The sequence below is a fragment of the Danio rerio genome, chromosome 7 (assembly GCF_052040795.2).
Source record: "Danio rerio strain M-AB ecotype USA chromosome 7, GRCz13ab, whole genome shotgun sequence".
NCBI lineage: Eukaryota > Metazoa > Chordata > Actinopteri > Cypriniformes > Danionidae > Danio > Danio rerio.
The window spans coordinates 34,774,247-34,798,008 of NC_141027.1; the positions used below are offsets into that span (position 1 = coordinate 34,774,247).

The 23,762-nt window shown below is 37.9% G+C and overlaps 1 protein-coding gene across 1 annotated transcript in view; it reads left to right on the forward strand.

Annotated features, from left to right (window-relative positions):
• The first annotated feature begins 716 nt into the window (after positions 1 to 716).
• Positions 717 to 23,762, forward strand: part of slc9a5 (solute carrier family 9 member A5) — a 32,991-nt gene continuing 9,945 nt past the window's right edge. Inside the window, 8 exon segments of the mRNA NM_001113472.1 lie at positions 717 to 1,068; positions 9,519 to 9,821; positions 11,000 to 11,163; positions 15,399 to 15,477; positions 15,557 to 15,734; positions 17,378 to 17,598; positions 19,073 to 19,275; positions 21,813 to 21,902. Of these exon segments, the coding sequence (NP_001106943.1) occupies positions 732 to 1,068; positions 9,519 to 9,821; positions 11,000 to 11,163; positions 15,399 to 15,477; positions 15,557 to 15,734; positions 17,378 to 17,598; positions 19,073 to 19,275; positions 21,813 to 21,902 (1,575 nt within the window). The 5' untranslated portion in view covers positions 717 to 731.

Consider the following 23,762-nt stretch of genomic DNA (forward strand, 5'->3'; position numbering starts at 1 on the left):
TATGGAAAAAGTTATTAAATATTGAGTCCAAATGAAAAGACTATACAGTGCTGTGGCGTAATCTGACCTTTCAGTGGATTTATGATAAATGAAAAGGGTAAAGTGCAGTAATGACAGTAAGAACATGAACACTAACATTTCCAAGGATGGCGATGCTGTAAAATTGTTACAATTTTGTTTGTTAATTAATGCATTGTTTTGTAACATAATGCCTCATTGCAAAGTGTTATTTAATACGAATATTTTCCAGTGAACTACATCAGTAAAGATTCACTTTAGTCCTCCTGGGGGCGCATGTGACATTTTAAATTCATTTGACAACTACTTTAATCATTGAGTGATCTATCATTTAAAAGTCAGGCTGCTTCAGTGACTAAAGCAACTTGTTGATTCTGATTAAACAGTCGATGTATTTCCGCGTATTAAAGAATTGTTTTTCGTGGCGCTGTCATATATAGAGTCTGTGTGATATCGTTGGTTTTGCTCGCACTCTCTGTTTTGACGAAGATGAGGATGATTGTGATGAGTGACGGCTCTTTAACAAGATCCTCCTTGTGCACGAACGGATCACGTGTCCGTGTCTGCCAGCTGCACCTTCGTGAGTTACCGGCAAGTGGAGTGTGTGTTGATGTTGTAAACCGGTAACGGGGCGTCCCGCGGAGGGCTTGCCATCGCAACAAGAGCGTATATAAAAGAAATGAAGATGACACGCCGCTGAACGCGCCGGCAAGATGCGGGGCTTGAGTTTGCTCCTCTTCATAACGCTGGCTCGTGATGCAGTGACTGACCTTTACGTGACAGGAGCATCGCTTCCGCCAAAACTCGGGGTGAGCGCTGCTCCTCCCGCCACATCCCCCGTCGCCGCCCGGTATATTCCCCGAGAGTACGGGCATCCTGGGATTGCGCTCGCCCGGTCTGCCGAAGAGCCCACGACGCCGAGCACAGAGGATGGAGAGTCTTCTCACCACCACGGAGGAGGATTCAAGATAGTGCAGTGGGAATGGAGCTACGTGCAGACACCTTACATTATAGCCAGCTGGCTCTTGGTGGCCAGTGTGGCCAAAATACGTAAGTTCTGTAACACATTCTGTTTGTACATTCGTATTGTTCAAAGAAAGAAAGCTTCGCGCTCCATCCTGGTTCATTACGCGGGCAGTGCGGAAAGTTATCTGTGTTGAGGTCGTGAATGTGTGTAGCTCGGTTTATTAAAGCGAGCCGCCGCCGGTGTTGTGTGTAAAACAGTGCGTAAAAAAGCGCAAGCCACCTGCGCTTCCCTTCCACTGGCATTAATTGACCGACGCGGGTAGTTGTCATGGCAATAAAACCCGTGCATTTCCTCAGGGACATTTGAATACAATGATAATTAAAAAGGCTTTTAGCTGTAGGGAGATAAGCGAAGCGCCTTAAAGTGACAGGAGTGTGCGTTTCGGTTAGATGTACATATGGTGGACTTGCATTATCTTCTGTTTGTGAAATCCATGCTGTAAATCCATGTGAGAGGTTTTTGAACACTGTGTTGACTGTTGAGAGCTATTTATTTTACAGTCTATAGTTCAGAGTGTATGAGAGCTCAACGTGTGTTCTGTGTTCCCGCCGATCCGGCAGCTCTCCAAAAGGCGCGAGTCTCAGCGGACAGTGACGGCGCGCGCTGATTGGCTATGACTCATCATCTTTCTATTATCATCTTCCTCAGTCTTACGCTATGTTCTGAATCCACTGATGAGAAGCTCAATTCAGGTGCGCGATTCGATTCTTTCGATTAGTAGTCGATTAGAAGTCTTGATGACATCATCATCACTCGCTGACGCGGCAGATATTAGTTCTCAAGTGTAGCCACGTCGGTATTTATTGATTTAATAATTCGGGATACTGTGAGGATTTCTTTCCATTGTAGCGTGTCTACGAAAATGAATCATGTGTTTATTATAGCAAAAGTGAATTAACCATTTTTTTTTTACCCCCCCTAACACAACCACAGTTTTACTAAAAATGTGATGGTTAAACCAAAGTTCAGTAACCATTTTATTAGTAAAGCCAAAGTTGAGTTCATAAGGGACCAGCCATCTATTCATCTATATCAGCCATCGATTTATCTATAACTCCATTCAAGAAGTGAAACTTATGATGTATTCATTCATTTTACGCAGACTGATGTATTTCAATTGTTTATTTCTTTTAATTTTGATTATTTTGATTACAACTAATGGAACCCCCAAATTCAGTATGTCAGAAAATTTAAATATTGTGAAAGGGTTCAGTTTGAAGACACCTGGTGCCACATCTTACTCAGCTAACTAACTCAAATCACCTGCAAAGACCTTGTAAATGTCTCTCAGTATAGTTCTGTAGGCTACACAATGATGGGGAAGATGGCTGATTTGACAGTTGTCCAAAAGACAACCATATATACATTATATATAATAGTTAAAACCAGCACTGTTTTCATTTGTCAATGAATAGATTACCTGAGCTTTACATCAGTAAAGAGGAAAACTGCTCTCATCACATTCACTTTTCTGTGGTTCTTAAACTCCACTTATGATGCTGTCAAAGAAATGACCAAATTTATTTTATTGTATTTATTTGTTTATTTGGCAGGGACAGTGTACATTAATTAGCATTTCTGCAAATGCACCAGAATTAGCCAGAAGGCTATTTTTTGTGTGTTGTCCCTGAACAACCTAAAAAAAAAAAATACAAGAATTATACAATCGGTCAAACATAGTTGAAAAGTAATAAAATAGACAAGGTTATGTAGATAATAATAAAAAAATGAATATTTACAAATTCAACTAAAACTCCAATGTTTTAAAGGTAGGCACAAATGGAAACATGCTAGGTACATTCTAATAGGAATAATGACACGTCTGATTTTATATAAACCAGATTTTTAAATGTTTTTTGAATATATTTAAAGAGGTTATAAAAAATAATATATAAAATGATGAGCATAGCCTGTGTCCGTCACAGAATGACATCACAATCATTTCTTTCTGCTGATCTAAACATCAGCAAATCAAGTTGTAATTTTCAGTACTTTTAATTTGTAGCTTTTCTACTGTGCTGTTTGATTTATACAGCACATGTTTCATTCATTCATTCAGCCAAATACATCAGCAAAATTCATATTTTTTCCTTCATGGTCTGTCATTTTTGTAAACAAATTTGTCCTCTTTTGTGAACTGATTCAGCTGATTCCTGAAGAATCCAGTGTTGAAACCAGGGGTTGAAAGCAATTGTCCTCGAGAATGTCCACAGGGAGAACGTGTAAACTCCGCACAGAATTGTTGGCTGGTTTGGTAAGGACTAGAACCAGAGACGTTCTTGCTGTGAGGCAACAGTGCTAACCACTGGGCCACCGTGTCACCCATCTAGTAAAGGAGGAGAAGTGGAAGGGGGGATTCTTTAAAATGAAGATGGCTGTCATATAGAACTTGGGGTATTTATTGTGGCTAAGGAATCGTCTGATTGGTGAATCATAAATTGAATAATGCAGGACCAGCAATCAAAAGCACGTGATCCTCTCGAAATTAGTTTATAAATAAATTTCACTTCATGTAACTTGACAATACTTTGGTGTTTTGCTTTAAAACGTGTATTACACACTGCCATGTAGAAAATGCTATTTTTTTAATGCACTTACATTGTTAAAAAGAGGTATGTTTTGGATAATTATTACATATCAATAATTGGGGTGTGAATGGTTGCAGCTTACAGTTCTGTAATGTTTACCATAGACCTTAAACAGTAGCTAATGAATTGAACGATTCCATTAAAAACCCCATGGGAAAATCTATCATGGGAAATAATTTTCTGGGTGCTCATTTGCTAGGCAAGAGCTCATGATGATCAGTTTCATAAAAGATTATACAAATATCTTCTAGACATGAGAATTTATAATAGGGCATGTATGTAAAGTTTTAAGTGGCAGTACAAAGTTTTTTTTACTGATTATATGTTTTGTGGCGTTTATTCATGAAAACACACACTCATACAGTACACAAGCCTACACAAAATGCACTGCCTCCTGTATTTGCATGTGTGGGTGTTTCTCAGGCGTCCCTCCAGCTTGTATTTTTGGCCAAGACATGCAGTTACATCAGATGATTTAGTGCTGGTAGCTCGATCATCTGTTTCTCCCTGATATAATTGCTACGGCAACACACCATTAAACCCACTCTGAATATTTGTCTTGCATCTGGAGAAAATAGCACTACTGTATCTTGAGCACCTGCACACAGTGGCCAGATGACTTTAAGTGCTGAGTCCACACACAGACTGACCAGCTGTTGAGGGATCAGTGCAACAACATGTCACCCTCAACAATGACAAAGAAAGTGAAGCATCTGCAGCTGTGAAATGTTAAACTATTGCAACATATAATACTGTCATTTTATTTCAACAGATGATTCTAGAATCACTGAACGTACAAGGTTTCTGTCTGAAAATCTATTTGTGTACTGCATATCTAGAGAGAGAGAGAGAGAGAGAGAGAGAGAGAGAGAGAGAGAGAGAGGGGCTAAAAAAAGTATGATGCAAATTTAATTCGATTTTTGACATTTTATGAATAGTATAATATGTATGCATATTCATTCATTTACAGCATAGTTTGTCCTACTTTATTTTAGGTGGCCTAAACTAATATGACTTTACACTGAAACTCATTTTTGACACAATATACTTATTGTCTAAATACAAGTTTTTACATTGTAATAATAATTGTGTAATTGATTTCTGTGATTAAATGTGTAATTACACTGTTGACCATCCTTTACACCTCAATCTGCCATTATACCTGCTCATACCACCAAACCTGTCCCTAACCCTACCTGTACCCCACCTCAAGAGCACCAGAAGTGTTCTGCAATACATTATCAACACATGTATTTGTATGTGTATTTATTTTTTGATCCAAGTAGTAGTTAAGGCTGCATGATATAAAGTGGAACTGGAATGTCATATCTAATTAAGATTTGTGTGTGATTTTATATAGTTTTTATAAGTGTTTTCATAACAATAAAGGACGCTTAGGGGTTAATTCAGGAAAATTTGGCTAAAATGGCAAAATTACATAAAGGGTTACATAAGTTAGACTTATATAATATTTCAGTAATATGATATGACTGCATTCAATTTCAACTAAAAGTTAATACAAATAGTGCTCCAACGAAGCTCCTCCAGGAATGAGTATAGACTTGGGGTGCCATTGCAAAGAGGCTTTAAGTCACTTTCAAAAACATTTTCATTCACTGCTTCATGCTGGTGGAATGATCTTTCCATTCCCACTTGGGCTGCAGATTCACTGGTATCCTTCATTCATTCGTTTCCATCCGCTTTTCTGGGGCAGCAGTCTTAGGAGAGAACCCCAAACTTCCCCCCTGCCCAGACACTTCCTCTAGCCACGGGATCCCGAGGTGTTCCCAGGCTAGGCTTGAGACATAGTCCCTCCAGCGTTTTCTGGGTCTTCCCTGAAGTCTCCTCACGGTAGGGAAATGCCTGGAACACCTCCCTAGGTAAGCGTCCAGGAAGCATTCGAAACAGATGCCTGAGCCACCTCAGCTGACTTCTCTTGATGTGGAGGAGCAGCAGCTCTACTCTGAGCTTCTCCCTTATGACAAAGCTCCTCACCAGCAAAGGAAACTTATTTCAGCCGCTTGTATCCGAGATCTTGTCCTTTTGGTCATGACCCAAAGCTCATGACCATAGGTGAGAGTAGTAACGTTGATTGACTGGTAAATCGAGAGCCTTGCTTTTCGGCTCAGCTCCTTCTTTACCACAACAGACTGGTACATTGATCACATTACTGCTGCCGCTGCACCAATCCGCCTCACAAGCTCACATTTCATTCTTTCCTCACTTGTGAACAAAACCCCAAGATACTTGAACTCCCCCTCCTGGGATAAGGACCTTCCTCCAACCTGGAGATGGCAAACCACCTTTTTCCGGTGGAGCATCATGGCCTCAGACTTGGAGGTGCTGATTCTCATCCCAGCCGCATCACAGTCTGCAGCAAATCGCCCCAGTACATGCTAAAGGTCTATGTTCGATACCCCCTACAGCCCAAGGCTGCACTTTGAAATTCTGTCCATAAAAATTATAAACAGAATTGGTGACAAAGGGCAGCCCTGCCTGAGTCCAACATGTACTGGAAGCAAGTCTGTCTTATTGGCGGCAATGCAAACCAAACTTCTGCTCTGTTCATACAGGGACAAGACAGCCTTTAACAGAGTGCCTCTGACCCCATACTCCCAGATGGTATCCTTTAAACAACAACTAAAAACCCATCTCTTTCGAAAACACCTGAACCCTCGGTGAATAAAACCAAAGCCACCTGTAGAAGCACTTTCTCTCTCTCTCTCTCTCTCTCTCTCTCTCTCTCTCTCTCTCTCTCTCTCTCTCTCTCTGTCTCTCATTTCATTTCATTTTCTTTTCGTCTTAGTCCCTTTATTAATCAGGGTCGCCACAGCAGAATGTTCCACCAACTTATCCAGCACATGTTTTACACAGTGGATGCCCCTTCAGCTGCAACTCATCCCTGGTAAACACCCATACACTCTCAATCACACAGATACACTACTGACAATTTTTAGCTTACCCAATTCACCTGTACCACATGTATTTGGACTTGTGGGGGAAACCGGAGCACCCTGGAGGAAACCCATGCAAATGCGGGGAGAGCATGCAAACTCCAATACCTCCGCGTCGCCCACCCTTTCACTTCAGCTAAATTCAGAATTGCTTTATTAACATGACTGTAAATTATACAATAGTGCCAAAATTTGAAGTAGGAAGACAAATATAAAACTACTATAGCATCAAAATAAAGAATAAAAACAAAATATCATAATAATTTAAACTGAAGTAAACAATGTAAGTGCGACAGTGGCGCAGTAGGTAGTGCTGTCACCTTACAGCAAGAAGGTATCTGGTTCAAGCCTCGTCTGGGTCAGTTAGTATTTCTGTGTGGAGTTTGCATGTTCTCCCTGTGTTCGCATGGGTCCGGTTTCCTCCACAGTCCAAAGACATGTGCTATAGGTGAATTGGGTAAGCTTAATTGTCCCTAGTGAGTGAGTGTGAATGAGTGTGTATAGATGTTTCCCAGAGATGAATTGGGGCTGGAAGGGCATCTGCTGCGTAAAAACGTGCTGGATAAGTTGGCAGTTCATTCTGCTGTGGCGAAAAATGAATAAACAATGTAAAAAATAAGAACATGTGAACATTTCTGACCACAGTGTTTGACATAAACACACACACACACAGACAAAGGGTTACTGTGGTAGATAGTAGGAAAGCATACAGTAATACACACATGGCACACACATAATTGGGTTTATCTACTGTCTCCCAGGCTGTGGCACATCCACACACATCTGGCAGCCAGTGCTGCTGTATGTCCCTCTCTCTCTCTCTCATTTTAAATGCTCATAGAGTTTATTTCTATTTTAAATTTCTGGGTAAACAATTCTGGTCATTCACAGTGTCAGGACCTGACACAGTTTATCTGTAGACAGACAACAAGTAATGATATCCATATCATTAGCATAGCATTTGCATAGCATAGTGCTTAAACATTCATGCTCAGGTTTGTTGAGTCATGGGTGCGACAAGGCAGCATCTCATTATACACACACTCTAATTTAATGATTGGCCTGTTCTAATGTTAATAGAGATAATAACAGAATGGCTCCCCCCTCTGTTCCTAATTACTGTCGCTCCATGTGCAAAACTTCTCTCTCGGTCTGTCCCTGAAAATGAAGGCCATTGGTTTAATTGGATTTGATAATCTTTTATTATGACTGTAATTACATGTGGGATGATTAGCTAAGTGCTTCGACACATAATAATTCAAAAGCAGAAGATCTTGTGATAAAAGTGATTTAGCAAAAGCAAACATCGCATTCATGGACAAATTATGAATTCATTTTCTATCACCACAGTGAGAGTCTGGAGCAGTTCACTCACAGAAATCAGTACTGTATGCTTTTAAGAGAACACGCTGCTCTTATAACAACATATTTGTGAAGTATCTAGACATATGAATCAGAATACATTAGTGTTTGTGTGCACACATGCATGTGTTTGTGCAGATGTCTAGTATGCTTATTTTGGGTGTACGTCAGTGTTTTTCTGTCCTTGTGTGAATGACTCATGGAGAGCTCTGATTGTTGTGTTTCTTGGCGGAGGTGTGCACTGTTTTCCCTCCTACACAAAATCGCTCTGATCATGGAAACATTAATAATGATTAGATTCTCCTATTATGCCATAATCTGTTGTGATTGTACACTTTTGCATTTCGGGAGGGCCACTTGTATGGTGTAAAAGGAGGTCGGTGTGTGCCTTATTCAGCCCTGCGTATTAACATTGTTTTCAGTACAATATCCATAATGAAACATCTCATGGACTATTAACTTCATTTCGGTCCCCATAAACACTACGTTTGTGTTGTTTTTGTGAAGTATTGACTTGCACCACATGCTTCAGGGTGTTGAGCATGCTAGGTTACTGCTGTCTGATTGTTCCTCTCTTGACAATGCTTCGTACGGTCATTTGATATGTTTGACGTGAGAATGGAAACAAGCTGCATTTCCTCATGGAAATATTGTGATGACTTCTTGACTCTCCATGGAGCCACAGTATGCTCTTGCATTTTATTGGTGAGTTTAGCATGCTGTGCTTACTGTGGCATATTGACTCAGTATTTGTCATTGTAAGTCATTATAGATTGGAGTGGCGTTGTGTAATGTTTCATTTGAAACCATGGTATGGAATTACAGTACTCTCGAGGTATAAACTACTATTTGAATGAGGCTGGTTGACCGCCGTTCCAAATGTAATCAGTCAATTAAATGAGCATTATCAGTGGTTATCGGCTGAGAGATATGGGCCAGTAGAAGCCTTCTGTGCCTACTAGTAGGCTCAGAAGACTGTTATAATTCATTCACATGGTTATATTATCACCTATATATCACTTATGGCTGCGGCAGGAAGTTAACAATAATTATTAATATTATTTATTAAATTTCCCACTAATTGTGTTTTATTAACGTTTACCCAAACCCTAAACCCAACCGTCACAGTAATGTAAAAATAGATCTGGATCTGGGGTCTTCTCTATTAGTATAGCTGATTAACCATGTGGATGGATGATAACAGCTTTTTAAGCCAACCAATTGGCATAAAAGGCCCCTACTGGCCCATATCTATCAGTTGATAACCACTGATAATGCTCATTTAATCGAGAGATAACATTTAAAGCAGGTGCCGTACTGTTAAGTGGAAACAGCCATATCAGACAAAAAATTATTTAGTCTGATGAATTGTCTGTTGTGATCGTTGGCATTACAGTGCAGCACATATCTCTTTGAAAGGGATGAAATTTCTTAAATAGCTGTAGTGACATTTCAATAAAGCATATTCATCTCCGTTTTATGACAGTGAGTAATATCTGTGATCTACTGTGATCAATCTTTATGAACTTTTTTCTCTGCTCTCTCTTTTCTGTTTTCTGTGATCTTCAGTTTTCCACTTCTCTCAGCGTTTCACCACAGCAGTCCCGGAGAGCTGTATGCTGATTCTGCTGGGTCTGGCTCTGGGCACAGTGGTTCTGCTTGCCAGCAAAAAGCAACCATATCAACTGGACCCCGGGCTTTTTTTCCTCTTTCTCCTGCCAACTATAGTGGGGGATGCTGGGTATTTCATGCCTGCACGGCTGTTTTTCGACAACCTGGGTGCCATTCTGATGTACGCTGTAGTAGGCACTTTGTGGAATGCCTTCTGCACAGGATTCTGTCTCTATGGAGTCAAGATGGCAGGAGTCATAGGTGAGTGCCTAAGGATGCTAAATGATTTTGTTATAAAACTGCAAAAATTTGCGTGACTTTTAAACAGCTCATGATGACAGTGCTTTCAGTGCCTTTGCAGCTCGATTCAAGGTATATGATCCACACAAACTTTACAAGTGGTGGGATTTTTTCTAACATGAAAATGCAGCATATGACAAACATTTTATGAAAATCTTTTAGAATTATGTGATAAAAAGAGGAGAATTGCAAAAGAAAAGCTTCTCTTTCATTTGGAAACCCCACAAAAATTCTGTTGTTACATTAACTAATAATAATTAGCAGTAGCAGTAGTTGTAGTGTTAGTTACAATAGTAGTAGTAGAACTATAACTAATATGAATGACTACTATTAACTGCTTTACAGTTCTCGTAAAGTTCTATATTATATTTTTCTTTTTTATAGTTTTCTACATTTGTTTACATTTTTATTAAAACAATGTCTGCGTCCGAAATCTCCTACTACACAGTAGGTACTACTGAGACAGTTCTACATCTGCCATTTTGTCATGCTCATGTGACCTACCCGAGTCAGTTGCGTTGCTTCACTTCCACACTTCCATTCATGGATTCTCTTGCGGTGCATCATGGGATAGCGTAGCATGCACCGGATGTAAACTTCTGAATCTCGCTGGAAGCAGTAGGTCATCCGGGTACTTCTCACATACTGTTTTTCGAATTCTATGAATTTTGTTCATACACATACTGTTTTTAGTGTACTATATACAGTAGTATGGAAGTATGCGATTTTTGGCTGGTAAAAAAAAAGACACTAAAGGCTGGTAAGTTCTTCAAATTACTGTCCAATCACGAGGCTAAAATTGCTTATTTTTTTTCAATAAATACCATCAGTGCAATAAAAGTGATCAGTATTCATCATTAATGTTACAATTATTTAGCGCAAAATACAAAAAATTATTTATTGCATTTAAACATTTGCTCAATTTTGGTCACATAGTAAGATTCTATCTAATTTTCTAGTCTAATAATCAAATCATTTGTTTTGATTTGGCACATTCAAGTTTCATACTGTTATTTATACCATTTTATTAAACACAGGTTGCTCCTGGACAGTCGCAGTGGAGCAAGTGCATGTTAAGCTATGGTTAAATTGGTTGTAATTATTGACTGGATTTGTTTATGTGTTGTGTGTGAGTGCAGATGAAAAAGTGGACGCAGGTTTGATGGAATTCTTGTTGTTTGGAGCTCTGATCTCAGCTGTGGATCCTGTAGCAGTGCTCGCTGTGTTTGAAGAAGTCCATGTGAACGAGACACTCTTCATCATCGTCTTTGGCGAGTCATTGCTCAATGATGCTGTCACTGTGGTAAGTCAGTTTTTAAAAAATAGAATCTTCTCTTGTATTACTCACATTTGCTTTAATCTCTAACTTATAAATTGTATTTACATGATTAACATGCTACTAGTAGAGTGGAATGATACGTCAAACACAGGCTCATTGTGAAAATATACCCCAGTATACATTTCTGAAGAGCGCGAATTATGTAGCCTGTTCACGCTACCGTCTTATCACTTACCTCTGTGTGGATGGTTTTTACACTGTTACTGCATTGCCCAGTGCATATTGCCTATTGCAATATTACTATTATTTGATTTGTTATAAAAGCCCATTAATGAATATTTCTAAACTGATTTTTGTAGCCACATCACTTCAGTCTTCAGTGTCACGTTCAAAACAGTTTTTTTCATTTTTATCATTTGTTTTGCTGAATTTCGAAAGAGTAAGATTTGTTTTAAATTGCATTTTAGTCTTCATAATTTAAGTGTATAAAAGCATTTACTGTCACTTTTCATCAATGTAATGTTTTCCTCGCTGAATGAAAATAATAATAAAATAATTGTCTAGATAGTATAACACTTTTAATTCATTTTATGCACAGCACTTTAGACAGACATTCTTGGCATAATTGATATTGAAGTGTTTTGACGTTTACCTACTCTAATACCCTAATGAATGTCTTGTGGATGTGTAAGCATTATAAAGACTCAAGGAAAGCTTTAAGGGAGACGAGGAAAATCTCTTCTTCATCCGTCTATGTTCTTTCTGTTGAGTAGCATGTCTGTTGTTATGGTAACTCTACACCAGAACACTCTGCTGTTGTGCTGACATGATTACATTATAAGACATACCCAAAAGTCATTTACTAGCTCTGGAGAAGCAAATCGATAGTAAATGACTTTGGCTTAGGCATTGCCACTGAATTATCCAAACCATTTCCTTTTGTTTTTTTTCTTTGGATTTTGTATATAATTACTCTGGGTACATACAGTAGCTTCTGCATATGTGAAAGCAGATTTTGTGTTAGTTGTTTATACTGTGCGTTGTTTTTGAATAATATGCTTTTTCATATCAACAGGATGTTAAATTAGAGTGGACAGAGCTAGCATTGCATTGTCTGTTTTTGCACGGGGTGTGCACTCTTGTAATAAATTGCATTTCTATATATGGTGTATTGATAATTAAAGCATAAAATATAAAGCATATTACTAGGTGTCTTTTTGTACCAGTGCCTTGTTTGGTTTAGGCTTATCATGGAAAAAAGTCTCCGTCTTCATTGGCAAAACACACAAAAAAATGTTCTAACATGGACATTTTAACTGTTCTAACAGGTTTTCTCATACTGTAAAGACTTTTAGACTCTCAATATGTTTTTAGTTTTTGTTGACTGACATACTCAATGGTTGCCGCATTAAAACTGTAGCTTTATCATAAACAATAGTGTTCACATGTACAGTAGCAGGTCTGTCTCTTTAGGTTGTAGACATCACATTTGTTGATCCATGTGTAGAGGATTACACCCAGTCAGTCTTTTAAACAAATTCCCCCTTTACTTAATCATAGATCATTTCCCCTAAATAACATTGTCTATCTTTTTCTGAAATGTGAAAGCATGGGAATATCCATTCATGCTTAATTCCTCAGGTTATATGATAAACTGTAGGGGCAGACTTACAGTTTAATTCAAAGGTCTTGAATCATGTAGTGGAATATTTTTTACTTGCTCTTTATAGGTCAATTTTGATTGCTGTTAAAAATGTGTCCAACACAAAGGGCGAATCTGTCGTTCTGGTTTCACTTTTTAAAAAAAAACTTTTTGCATACAGACTGATCTCAAATGAATATATATACAGGATATACATACATACAGTTGAAGTCAGAATTAATAGCGCCCCTGTTTACTTTTTCCCCCAATTTCTGTTTACGGAGAGAAGATTTTTATCAACACATTTCTAAACATAATAGTTTTAATAACTCATTTCTAATAACTGATTTATTTGATCTTTGCCATGATGACAGTAAATAATATTTGACTAGATGTTTTTCAAGACACTTTTATACAGTTTAAAGGTACATTTAAAGGCTTAATTAGGTTAATTTGGTTAACTAGGCTGGTTAGGGTAATTCGGCAAGTTATTGTATAACGATGGTTTGTCCTTTAGACTTTAGACTAAAATAGCTTAAAGGGGCTGATAATTTTGACCTTAAAATGTTTTTAAAAAAATTAAAAACTGCTTTTATTTTTGCTGAAATAAAACAAACAACGTTCTTTAGAAGAAAAAATATTTTAGGAATTACTGTGAAAATTTCCTTGCTCAATTAAACATCATTTATAAATATGTGATGCAAGGGTTTCTCTTACAGCGTCAATTTGCCTTGGGAATGACAGATAAATGTCCTGGAGTGGCCAGAGGAATTCTGAGCCACTTCTTGCAGAACAGTGACCAGGTCACTATGTGATGCTGATGGAGAAAAAAGTTTGCTGACTCACTCCTCCAAAACACCTCAGTGCCGCTCAATAATATTTAGATCTGGTGACTGTGCAGGCCATGGGAGATTCACTTTCATGTTCATTTTCATATTCACTAAACTACTTTGCCACCAGTCTTGCTGTGTGTATTGGTGCATTATGATCCTGATACACGGCACCACCCTCAGGATACAATGTTTAAACCATTAGGGGCACACACCACAATGGTTTGTTAGTCCTTGACAGTGATGTGTCCATCTAGCACAGGAATTGGGCCTAGGGAATGCCATGATATTGCAGCCCAAACCATCACTGATCCAACCCCACTCTGGGCATGCAACTAACTGGGTGGTATGCCTCTTTAGGGCTTCTCCACACTGTAAATTAGTGTTGCAACTCAGTGGGCAGCTGTGAATTTATGTTTTTGGATACAATCCCGGTTGGCACCAGGACATCCCTATCAGACAGCTTCCTATTCTCCCAGTTCATACAACAGATGAAATCGAAATTGCTTGGGCAGCAAAAATGTTTGTTTAAAAACATTCTTTAAAATATCTTCTTCAAAATCTTACACAGAATAAAGAAAGTATTAGGCTTGTAACCATGAGTGGGTGAGCAAATGAAAACCAACTTCAAAGTTTTAACTTTTGGTCAGCTATCCCTTTAAATGCCATTCAAAATCTCTGCCATGAAAATTAAGCTGCGTTCTCTTACTGCTTTTTGAGCTGGATTGTAATGAGACTTCTGTCATAAGTCTCCATTATTTATACGATTAGTTGTAAAGTTACCACAGTCACATTCTAGGGATTTTCCCCTCATGAGCAGGTTCTCACCAGGCTTCGGTGTAGAAGTGGCAGCAGATTATAGTGTGATTGAGTGTGTTGTGCTGGCAGGTCAGTGAGCACTTGAGGTTGGGCTATTGAGACTGTAATAATCTTCTTCTTTCATACATACACAATAAACGTGGTCATGACACAGATCAATGCTGTAATTGAAAGCTGCAATCTGAACTCACTCAAACCAGCATGCACTTAAATGTCTAGGAACTGTTACATAAAACTCTGCTGGGACTTCACAATCAAACTACAGCAGTCTACTGCTTATTAAACACTTGATGTTATTGACAGTCACTGAACCACAGATCAAATTAAAATTGTACAGACTTCTTGGAGATGATTGTTTGACTGCAGAACAACCAACACGTTTTCAATAAATAATTCTGCTTGAAATGAGTCTCCTGGCTTGGGTTATGAAATTTTCAACAATTTGGTGCCGTGACCCTGATTGAGACTGAAATCACAAATTTACCACAGTGACAACAAATAATCACTCACTTTTACCACATTTGTTTATTTATTTAAATACTTCTATTCAGTGATGATTTGAAATTATTCAAAAGTGAGAGTACTTTGAACTTAACAGTCACTTAACGCTTACCGTTGTCATTAAAATACACTCAGGCACAGAAGAAATTGTCACATCCCAAACATATAAAAAAGCAGAAGTAGCCTGATCTGTCTGCAGCACATGTATCTGTCAGAGCAACTGACAGGGCTAACCATGTCAAACTATATGTGTTAAAAACCCTTTAATTATTTTAAGACATTATCTCAAAACATGGCTTTGTTTATGGTTAATTGAATTATGCACTTTCCGCTTTTTAATTGTAATATTTCACCCATTATTGTTTTTACTTTATTTTCATCAAACAAATACAGCCTTCTTAAACATAAGTTTGTTTTATGTAAAAAATTGTCAAAACTGGAAGATAAATTTCTGATGCTCTCAACAGGTCTTATATAAGGTGTACATATCATTTGTGGAAGTGGGACCAGGGAATGTTAACACTGCAGATTATTTTAAAGGAATTGGTAAGTCCAAAAATATGTCCTGTTGGGTGTAATATTTACTCAAAAATACATGTATTAATACATTCTTTTATTATTTCAGCCTCCTTCCTCATTGTCAGTATTGGAGGGACTTTGGTTGGTCTCATCTTTGCCGTTATTCTGGCCTTCTTCACTCGTTTCACAAAGAAGGTGCGCATCATAGAGCCAATGTTCATCTTCCTGTTGGTTTATCTGGCCTACCTGACAGCGGAGCTCTTCTCTCTGTCCGCCATTCTGTCGTGAGTATCATCACTGCTTGCAAACTCATCTAAGTAATAAAACTTAATTAAAGGAAGGGTTTACCCAAAGATGAATATACTCAAGTGTAATGATTGACTTCCCTAGTAAGGAAAAGAAATACCATGGAAGTCAATGATTCCAACATTTCTCAAAATATCTTCTTTTGTGTTCAACAGAAAAAAGAAATTCAAAGAAGTTTGTAACAAGTGAAGGGCGAGTAAATTTTTGGGTGATCTAACCCTTTAAAATTCAGGCTCTACGTTGTCTACACTGAGCACACTAAGCTTAACATTAGTTATGAAGACAAATAATATGTGAAAATTAAACACCACTGAAAATGTGAAATGCAGAAAGATCTACGTAAGTAATTTAATAGTTTAAACAATGTCAATGACAGGTCCCCACCGTGGAAAAATAATGCAGTTTCTGTGACAAACACTGTAGTGGCTGACATTTAAAATGGTGAGAAGTTAAATGACAGGATTAACGCGGATAGAGAGACTGATTCATGCTGTAAGAGCAGTTCAGCAAAGGAGAGAGTGAGAGAAACATATGAGCATAATAGAGGAAAGATAATGAAAACATCAGGGTCAATGATACATTAAATTGAGAACTGATGAGTGGCTTTGTAAGAGCAGCACGATGATGTTGTTTATGAATATTTCCATTACAAGCTTCAATTTGAAAATTGTGTCAGATTGTTTTCAAGCCATGTGTGCTGACCCGTAAATCTTGGTCATACATCACATAATGAGATTATGAGCAGAGGAATTAGATTGTTAACCCATTTTAGTATTGCTCAGCACAGCAGTACAACAGATTTTAAGATGCAGAATCATGCTTGGATTCAAGATGCTGTAAAGCCAGAAATTAGTGGTACAAAAATGTAAGATTTAATTCTTTTACACATGACTTTAAGTAAAAACGTGTGGATCTGCTTGTTTTGTTTAGGACTGCCTATACTAATGCATTGCTTAGAGCGCCCCCGAGTGGCATTTTCATCACTGCACGTGGTGGTGCTGAGTTTCAATTGAAATAAATAAGCCACAGTAGAATCTAAAGATAATGGGGTAAAGTCAAATAAAAATTCATGATATGAATATGATCTTGTCGATATAAATTTGCACTCTTTATTGTTTCTAGTCTGTTCAATGTTGTGTGACTCATATAACAAACACAGCACAAAAATATGTAGAGTAGGCCTATAGTGAGTGCACTGTATATTTGGGATAATGGCATATCTTTGTCTCATATAAGAACATGTTAAATTGGCAAATGTTAGTCACTAAAAATGGTTAAAGTTTTGCTAATTTATTTTTAAGTATGGGGATTAGTATAGTATGCAAAAACTAGAAAGACAAACAAAAATCTCAAAGGAAATAAAAGAATACATTGACTGCAACATTCATTCATAAATTTTCCTACGACTCATTCCCACAGCGGAATGAACCGCCAACTTTGACTGCAATATACATTATTGCATTTAAATTATTTTCTTTGTGTAATCAAATATCAAAAGCACTGCTATATTGTATATGGAATTAAAAGGCAAGGATGTCACTCCTAATCTGGCCACCACAATAATTCTGTTGTACTATATCATATTGCACAACATCTTAATGACAATGTTGATTCACCACAGGTTGACTTTCTGTGGAATTGGCTGTAACAAATATGTGGAGGCTAATATATCCCAGAAGTCCCGGACTACTGTAAAGTACACCATGAAGACCCTGGCCAGCATTGCAGAGACGATCATCTTCATCTTTTTGGGAATCTCAGCTGTGGACAAGTCAAAATGGGCCTGGGACACTGGTCTCGTTGTCAGCACACTCATATTTATCTTAGTCTTCAGGGCTATGGGTGAGAAAAAGAATTCTCTATTCAATTCCATAACATGATATGCTGAAGTTTTCAAGTTGAAAAGTGAATGCTAACTGAATATTCTGCATTAAAACTAAGTGAAGTTTATTCATGAACTGATTTCGAGAGTAGCACATGCTTATGATTGTTTGCAGCTGGTCCTGCATTAGCTTATGCATGATTCACCAATCAGATGACTCTTAACCCACTATATTCAGTTCAATTCAATTCAATTCACCTTTATTTGTATAGCGCTTTTACAATGTAGATTGTGTCAAAGCAGCTTCACATAAATGATCATAGTACAATGGTTATAATACTATAAATAACCAGAGTATCTTACCTTAGCCATCTTCATCTCTAAGAACCCCCCCTTCCACCCCTACCCCTCTCCTTTCCTTGACAGGGCAGCACGGATGCTCAGTGGTTAGCACCTTTGCCTCAAAGCAAGAATGTCAAGTCTTTACCTGGCCAAGTTGACATTCCTGGTTGGGTTTACATGTTAAAACAACATGTAACATAAGTAAATTGACCAAATCGACATCATAGATGCACAACTAGTTTAGTAATACAATCTGCCCATAGTTATTCATAATTTGCACACACCATTATCAAGCAGGGAAGTTCTTGAGACCTACCTGGGCTCAAACTCCCCTCTTGCCCTACAAATGGGGAGGGAGCCCCGGGCTAGAGGATCTCATGAGCTCAGGGCTCTCTCCTGGCACAGCATGCCAAACACGCTTCATAATTAATCATCAGCTAAGGGCGAACTCTTGAAATAAAGTTAATTCAAAACTCTGAATCTTCTTAATTCATAAGGAGCTCATAAAAGAAATGAAAATGAGTTGATCATTTTTGATGATAATTAGATTTTTTTTTCATGCCTGATTCACATATGATCAAGGAACAGTGTTTATAGCACTTAAATCTGGTTACAGAATCTCAAGCGTGGTGGCTTGATTTGCAAGAACCAAAGAGATTCACGTGTGTCTTAGCCAGAATGTTTGATCTTCATCAAGAAGGTTTGTTCTAATGTGTCAAGCTTTTTTGAAATGAAATCTGTTCCAGCAGTTATATCTCTTCCAAAGACCTGCATAATACACACAATACACAATCTCTTAATACACATGAATTGCTGCAGTCTTTTAAGAACATTTCAAACAAGTTGGGATGAATAGATTTTCATTGGAGGCACAGAAGTCTCCGATTTCACTAAATATCTACATTTGCATCTCACAGATGAACAAGTCTTATTTGATATGAATAACTGAAGGGGAATAAATGATGACAGGATGATTTTCTAATACTTTGCTAAACCATGAAATCTGCAAATGTAGCATGAAGTTCATTTGAGTTTACTTTATATATATAATGGGCTGAGCCACTGAGATAATCTTGTGCTACAGATTTACAACTGCTAATGGCTTCATCTCTAACCTTTAGCTTATGTGTTTGCTCACCGTGTCATTTGCAGGTGTTATAGGGCAGACTTGGTTTCTGAACTGGTTCAGGCTGGTTCCCCTGGACAAGATCGATCAAGTGGTGATGTCATACGGCGGTCTGCGAGGTGCCGTGGCATTTGCTCTGGTTGTTCTTTTAGACAAAGAACATGTGAAGGCCAAGGATTACTTTGTGGCAACAACCATAGTTGTGGTTTTCTTCACAGTCATGTTTCAGGTACATTTTTCTGTATTCCTGTCTGCTCATGTTTTCCCTCCCCTCTCACCTTTACAGAATCATTTGGTGTTGATAGGAGTGTTTCATCTTTTCTCAGGCTGTGATTATTATTATTACTTAGGTGAATGTGTGTGGGTAGCATGCAGGTAATTGCCTTGGCGGGATGACATTTCCCCCACTGCCGTGTCAAATTGGTGTTATTTCCAAAGCTGCTCTGAAGCAGAGATGCTAATTATGATGAATGGATGCTGCCTATGTGTAAATGTGCATGTGTATTTGCCCATCTGGCCAGTGCCAGCCTATTTATTCTATTCCAATCTCTTCCTTTATTCATGCCTGGAGATTTTCTGTGGGTGTTTTCAAAGTGTTGTACTGTATAAAACATGCCATAGTACATCTTACTTCTGTATTCATTTGGATATACTGTCTGACTTTGGTTATAAACACATCAGTCAACAGAACCCACAGACATGTACAGTGGGTTAGACAACTAGTCATTGTCATTTTTTTTAATAGCTGGTTGTGGGTAAACTTAATCTGAGTTGGTGTGTTACATTAGTGCACCAGTAGGTGGCAACAAGTGATTGTCTATATTAAAGAGTCACTAAATCATTTAGTGATTCGTCAGTTCATTTGCTGAATTTGGAATATGCACCTCGATGTATCATCAAAAGTCATCAATAGTAATTTTACCAGTATATGATTCTTCAACTCTCAAAGTAGTGCAAATCTATGGATTTGCATTTTATAAATCACCAAGGACCACAGTTTCAGCTAAATATTAGGGGTGTAACGGATCAAAGTTGGACTGTGATATGTACAGATCACAACCCACAGTTCCGAACGCACATGACCTGTTTTTTTAAGAATTTTTGTTTAATTTGTAGGTTAATCCAACATTTATAACAATTGCAGAGAAATCCCCTCCTGCGTCATTTAAATCACGTGTATGAAAGCATTTTGGCTTCCCTGTAAAATATAATGCTGATGGAAAAAGTTGTGGCGAGACCTAAATGCTTTCTTAGGCTATTAATCAAAGTATTTTCTGATACTGTTTGTTCAGTGCTTGACCTTCACACATTTTTAATGGAAAATTATTTCAACATTACAGTATTCATACAACCATTTATTGTGTTCCCCTTTTCAAAATAAATACTATGCAGAAAGACTTTACAAATATACATTGCACAATATAAATAAAACAGATTTTAATAACAATTTCAGCAAATAAACACCCTTAATATGTTTATGCCTTATTTAAGATTTTTATAGTAATGTTTACTTTACTGTTTAATTTAGGGAAACTCTTGATATAAATTAGTTATCTCTAAACTTTAATAATAAAACTATATAAAATGCTGCGCTTCCCACCTCAAGTTGCAATGACTTCTGGGACTTGTCAAGCGAGTTTGGTGCTCAAATTTGCATCGGTGCGTCCTCGATATCAAAAACACATGCGGAAAATTTCACGCGTCCTCCGTTCTTGCGGTCTTGAGTATTGGAAATGAACTTTGGCAGTTGATGATGACGTTACTAGAGAACACAAAGATGCAAGATCGCTGAAGAACTCATAGTGAGAAACAGCCAGTAGCCAATATCCGGATGATGGTCAGCTGGAGAGGGTGTTGATTGTAGCACAGCATCATAGTAGTTGTAGTTCTTGTGGTGTGTATATAGTTCACCAGTGATCTACAGTCTCTAGATCACTGGTGATTGTTATAGTTATCAAATGCCAGCTTCAGTTTATTCAAGTTTAGAAACAGATCATTATCCTTCATGTGTAGAGCTGGGTTTGTCAGTGTGGTGCTGTGGTTTCTCAAGAAGCATCTTGAAGAGCTGTGCAGCTGAGCATTTGTCAAATATAGCACTTTTCATATGTATATGTTTGTTTGAAGACATTTTACATTGATAATGGCGGCTGCAATATCACGGTAGGTGCCCAGGCATAATCTAACATTTTGACTTTTTAATTTAGAAACAGTTTCAAATACTCCTTAATTCAGGTCATGAAGAAAAAAATGTCAGCAGTAGCTCGAGGCTTGGATGAGTGCTGTGTGTGTGCTTAGCTGCTTCTTATGAATGATTGCTACCACAGACATTCCTATACTGCCTCGGAGAGGGGTGTGGTAAACAGCTCATTAGCATTTAAAGAGATATAAAGCAAAATGGTTTACTGTGGACAGGGTAATAAGAATTCATTTACACTATCATTGAGCAATTGCAACAAATTAAGTAGTAGACTTTTTATTAGGAACTTAAAGAATCATGTCAACGTGTGTAAAATGGGCATCCAATGTCTCCTTTCATGTTGTACTGAAAACTTAAATATTTGTATGGCTTGAGGGTGAGTAAATCAACAGCAAATCCCAAGTTTGGTTGAATTATCCCTTCAATTTGGCAGAATGTTTGTTTGAAAGATCAGAAAGACAGACCTGGCTCTTCTATTAGAGGTGTGTCCTGTGATATTTACTTGAAAGCATTCGGAGGAGCCACCTGTGTCTGTTTTGTTGACATTTCCCTTATCTTGTCTTTTCCAGGGTTTAACCATCAAGCCTTTAGTGAAATGGCTGAAAGTGCCACGTAGCACAAACAGAAAACCCACCATTAACGAAGAGATCCACGAGCGCGTGAGTCAATATCACTTCCAATACTCCTGTCTCTTTTCTGTGTCTGTTTCTCGTCACCTGTCGCTGCCTGACTGCCTGTGGTGCGATGTGTGAGTGATGAAGTTGACCTTGCTGTCTGTGCAGCGCTTGTGATCTGATGACTGAAACAGCGGCATTGCGATAGACAGACTGACGTTAGACTTTTCCTAGCAATGAATTAATCATCAGAGCTCGTTTTTGCCTTTCCACAAATAGATGTGCACACATGGGCAGAGGTCACATGGCCCCTTGCCATTTCCCTCATCCTCTCAGCGAAGGTTTTACACGTCCTGCTGCCACTGCTGTATGCACACTCTGGGACTCAAGGCTACCTGCTGAGCTCTCCAAAACCTGTGCTAAACATAGACTGTAGTGAAGATGAGCTGACACAGGAGGTTTGAAATAGGAAGATGCAAAAAATTATATTTCTCTTCAGTAATTTTGTTGGGTTTTCTAGTAAAAAAAATAAAAATAAAATACTTAAACTCATTTTACAGAGGAACTTAAAAGTTATTTATTGATGAAATAACTCAAAAATACTTCCAGACATTTAAAAAATATATTTTCATCCTAATTAGAAGTGTATGTAATTTTTTTTGAAAATAACATTATTTTACATTTCACATAAGTAATTGAAAAAATATGGACAAGCGTTTTTCACAGTGTTTACAACAGGGTATGAGAAAAAAAAACGGAAGAGAAATAGATATTTCCTGTTATATAGATGCGGCACGGTGGCTCAGTGGTTAGCACTGTCACCTCACAGCAAGACTGTCGCTGGTTCGAATCCTAGCTGGGCCAGTTGGCATTTCTGTGTGGAGTTTGCATGTTCACGCCGTGTTGGTGTGGGTTTCCTCCAAATGCTCTAGTTTTCCCCACAGTCCAAAGACATGCTTTATAAGTAAATTGGATTATTTAAATTGGCCGTAGTGCATAGGTCTTAAACTCAATTCCTGGAGGGCCACAGCTCTGCACAGTTTTGCTCAACCCTAATCAAACACACCTGATCTAACAAATCAAGGTGGTCTAGACTACCCTTGAACACCTTGATAAGTTGTATCAGGTGTGTTTGAATAGGGTTGGAGCAAAACTGTGCAGAGCTGTGGCCCCATAAGAATCCAGTTTGATACCTATGCTGTAGTGTATTAGTGTGTGTGTGTGTGTGTGTGTGTGTGTGTGTGTGTGTAAATGTGAGTGTTTGGGTGTTTTCCAGTACTGGGTTGTGGCTGGAAGGGCATCTGCTGTGTAAAACATATGCTGGAATAGTTGGCGGTTCATTCTGCTGTGGCGACCCCTGGTAATTATGGGAAGCCGAAGGAAAATAAATGAATGAATGTTGCATAGACCAAAAACTAATTTTTATTTAAATTGCAAAAATGAACAAATTGCCACTTCATTTAATATTTAAAAAAAACTTACAGATGTTTAAAGATGTCTGCAAAGTATTTTTTTTATTCAAGTACATCTTAGTTCATTCAAGTACTTAAATTCTTATTTCTGCATTCACATTGAAAGACCTCATATGACTGTAAAGCGTTTTGGGTGTATGACAATACACAACAAAAATGCACTACATAAATGTAAATTCCTTCCAATTGATTTTCCTTGTCTGCTCAATTAATATAAATAATATACAGTTGAAGTCAGAATTATTAAACCCCTTGTATATTTTTGTTCTTCTCTTTATTGAGAGTAGACTTTTTCAACACATTTCTAAACATAATAGTTTTAATAACTCATTTCTAATAACTGATTTATTTTATCTTTGCTATGATAACAGTACATCATATTTTTTTAGATATTTTTCAAGATACTAGTATTCAGCTTAAATTGCAATTTAAA